Here is a 3,961-nt window from a genome sequence, read left to right on the forward strand (position 1 = left end):
AGGTCCAACATACAGCTTTGTGTGGCATTGTGGCCCTCGTCAGCGCAAATACTGGTGGGTGAGGATGCAACAGGTTCCGGTGACTTTTTGGTAAGCTGTCTTTGCATTCTTGTACGAGCAGCTTTAAGTTTTAACGTATGGAATTTTTTGGTAGATGAGAGGAGTCCGGGCTGTTAACAGACGCGCGGCATCTTTTTCATCCCGGTATTGCATTACTATCGTGGAGCACATGGATGGTTTCGACTTCCGGAGTCACCGAGCTTTGCATATGGAGTCCCGCATGCCACATGCATTCAGGATGGCAGTTTTGGCATGCTCAAGTGGGATTCGATCGGATGCATTGAATATTAATACTTGATGCCGGCATTCGATACGTTGACTAATCTCAGTAGCTATGGTGTCAATAAGAAGTGACGCTTTTTCTAAGTTTGCTTGGTTGCATGTTGCGTCAGGATTCAGAAGGCATGCAATCGATTGTATTGTTCGGAGGGAGGACATTTCGTTCTCCATTTGGCGCACACGTGTTTTGAGATTTTCTAGGTCATTTAGGACTTCAGAATCTACTGGCAATGGTGAGAGAGTGTTGCCGGGTTGAGGAGGCAAGTATATGACAGCCAGAAGCACAGAAATCTCGTGTGGGAGCAACTAGATATAATGATGATTATAAGTTGCCGCAAAAGATGTTAGCCTCGCTTTGCGTGTCAGCAGAGAGAAAGAACTCGTCCCAGGTCTTATGGCGCAATGGGATTGCAAAAGTTTCAAGGATGCCTGGGGAAAGAATGAAAGAATTTAAGGGAGGAAGAATAGCTGAAGGTAGAGTACTTGTCCAGCTGCAAGTTACAATACAATGGTCGCTGTCAGGAAGCTGCGGACAAGGCTATTATCCCTCAACAAACACTTCTTCAAATAACTGGGGCGCTTTTCATCCATATGAAGCTACAAGTTGGGTTTCCCCGGTCTAATTTTCAAGGTAGTGGCCCCTGATATTGGAGCTATCCGTTCATCCACATACGTGATCGTGCAACCCGCCGATACATACTAGACCACGTGATCTATCTTTCTTACGCTCACAAATCACGACACACAAGGGTGACATATCTGACATCGACTGTCTACCATCTGATACTTGTAGCAACAGGCCATGTGCTGACATCAACGTACACACAAACGCAGCTGCATATAGGAATACCGAACGCGGTCAACACCCACAGGCTTGCGCGCACAGAAAGGAAGAATTTAACCAACCTCCACACGTCCGCGGACAATAACGGAATACGTGTAGCAGATATGCTGGGGAGAAAACAATTTCTCATTGTCCGGACTTTGACCAAGGATCTTTCACAAACGATAGGTTCCCTTGTTTACTTGCTCCACATTTCGCATATCATTTATTTTTATACGTGTTGCAACTCACCACCGTTTACCATAGCAAAAGCTTTTATCAGTGCATATACCTCCCGAATTAAGGCAGGGCTACCATAACTTGTGCACTAATAATAGCTGTCGTTCATCAAGTCAACAGACTGCCTACGCCCTGGGGACGATGATTCACCTGTACATTTTACTTTCGTAGAAATCCTGTTTAAATGACCTCAGTGTGATCCTCGGCACCGAGGTAATTTATTGATATTCTTTCTCTCCTTCAGAGTCGGCCGTTCCGAAAATTACCCATTCGGTGGCCGATATGCATAGGGTTGTTTTGGAGAATCCAGATGTTGCTCCTTGCCCCAGTGGGCCCCTAGGATAACAACTGCCGCCACAGTTGGGACGCCACTCACAAAACATTTTTGCGGGATGAACTTCCGCAAGGCGCACTCGTTTTCTTGACGGCAAATCATCCGGGACTAAAGCCATTTTAATAAGAATCGACTCAATAACTTAAACAAATCCGACTTTCATCCCCCTCAAGCAAAAACAGCACGATGAAGTTGACTTTCATGATATCCCTAATGTCGATGCCATTTACCGATGATACTTGTACCCACGCTGCTTGCAGTTTTATCGCAAACTGCTTTGATGCGTCGGTCGTTAGTTGGGTAATGTCTAAGCCGTGACCCACCAAGGCATGAGTTAGCACCGTGCCTCTCGGTGCAACCGGCTAAACCGCAACAAATCCAAAGCAACTCCGAGGGCCCCAACTAACGCTGAGCTGACGTTGGCAAATTTCACAGCATACGTCTCGATCCGCTGTGTCGTGAAGCAGACGGTGAGGCCGTTGGTTCCGGTTTTATACGTCGCTACGTGTGGGGTCGTGACACCCTAAGGCTAGATCCTAAGCATTCGGAGCATAACTTGAGGTCTTTCAGTGTATTCAGTTTCCAGACCTGATGTGGGGGCAGCAGACACTTCACAGTTTGGTGGTTTATGAGTCCGTGAACACTGAGGTCAAGCAATACCTGTTTTCTAAGCCCCAGCCTTGACGCAGGCTTTCCAAAATAGTGCTCATTCTGAGCACTAGGTTCGGCAACACTAAGGCAGCGAATCGAAGCCTCAGAGATAGCTTCCGTCAAGGACGCATACTGCGTGTTATCACCCCAGCTCCAAACCAGAACGCGGTGAATATCTGCCGCTTCAGCCCAATTTGTCACAAATACCGAGAGAGAGCTTACACTATACGCTTGAACTTCGTTAGGCAATTCAAGTCCGACGTATAATGCATCTGTTTAAGTATCAGGTCACAGTTAATTATTTTCCTGATCAAACTTCGGGAGACAGCAACACCTATTGGAGCAGGTCGTTCATGAATTACAGTGCCACATCGCATGGCCTGCCGAAATGTGTCCTGAGGAAATCCAAAGCCCTTTTATAGCCTGCTCTACCAGTGCTCGACGAACTTTTTCGCCTCGCAAAAGCAATATTAGGTGTATCAACTTGCTGATATCGTGAGAGGGTGCGCCATTTACACTCAGGTGAAGCGCTTTCACTATCCGCCGAAATTTCATCAGAATTCCGGAAAACTAATCAATCATATTTTAGGAGATTGGCGGTTGGACCAGATGTGCATTAGTCGACACACCACCATTTGTTTATCGAGCCATGGTTCAAATTTATACAGCGACGTCTTTTCAAGACAAATTAGTAGAAAGTTTTGAACGTTTTGGACGACCTGGTTAGCTGACATCCACTCCAACTGGCCCATGATTTACAACTCCGTGATCACCAGGCGGACCAAGAAAACCTACAATCCTATATCAGTTTCGTTTCAGCTTGTTTCCTCGACCAGGCTGAAATGAATACCGCTGCCCAATGAATTGCATACCCAAACCGAATCATCACAAATGTGATGTCCGTTACGGTGCTGTCCAAAAACTGAAGCATGTCAGGCCAATGATGGCACGGCACCGCCATACTCAGTTTGATGGCACACCCGCAACTGTTCCATTCCTCCTCCCAACCAAGCCATCTTACCTACTCGTTTCATTGACCCCAACCTGTTGGACTAATCGCTCCAATTCAACAACCTCTGTCTCCATCCAACCTAAACCCTGCACCTTACTTCCCTACAGCAGTGCAAACAGTGAGTCTGCTTGTTGTCAGATTGCACCATATTTTTAAGACTAAACTTGCTATAGAATACTTCGACGTATTCAGGAGAGCCCACTTGAGTGACGCGCAAAATCACAAGCCAGAAATTGTGGATTCTTGAGATTTATCAAAAGATGCGGTACTACATGTATAAAATACGTAATAAAAGGGGTACAAACCTCAAATTATGGGGGTCTCCGTCTAAACTGTTGCACGAAGTGGTGCAAGTCCAAAGAAAGCCCGGAGAAGATAGCAAATCGATCTTAGTTTGCGACGCACACCTGGGTACAACACGTAGTAACGCAAATAGGTCAAAAAGCCCGCGTAAAGAATGGCCGACCAAACTGGTTCGACAAACAAAGGGTTAAAGTTCGTGAGGAGTTAAAAAATGTAAATAGAGTCCATGAGATAGACGTAGCAGACAGCAGCAGATAAG

At 46.1% G+C, this 3,961-nt stretch overlaps 1 protein-coding gene across 1 annotated transcript in view; it reads right to left on the reverse strand.

The window, feature by feature from the left end:
- The window catches only part of T265_10320 (hypothetical protein), a gene marked incomplete at both ends in the record, with an annotated part of 3,292 nt that extends 3,185 nt beyond the window's left edge, over positions 1-107 (reverse strand). Inside the window, one exon of the mRNA XM_009176656.1 lies at positions 14-107. Coding sequence (XP_009174920.1) covers positions 14-107 — 94 coding nt within the window. The remainder of the gene's footprint in view (positions 1-13) is intronic.
- Positions 108-3,961: the final 3,854 nt, after the last annotated feature.

This window comes from Opisthorchis viverrini (assembly GCF_000715545.1).
Source record: "Opisthorchis viverrini unplaced genomic scaffold opera_v5_362, whole genome shotgun sequence".
NCBI lineage: Eukaryota > Metazoa > Platyhelminthes > Trematoda > Opisthorchiida > Opisthorchiidae > Opisthorchis > Opisthorchis viverrini.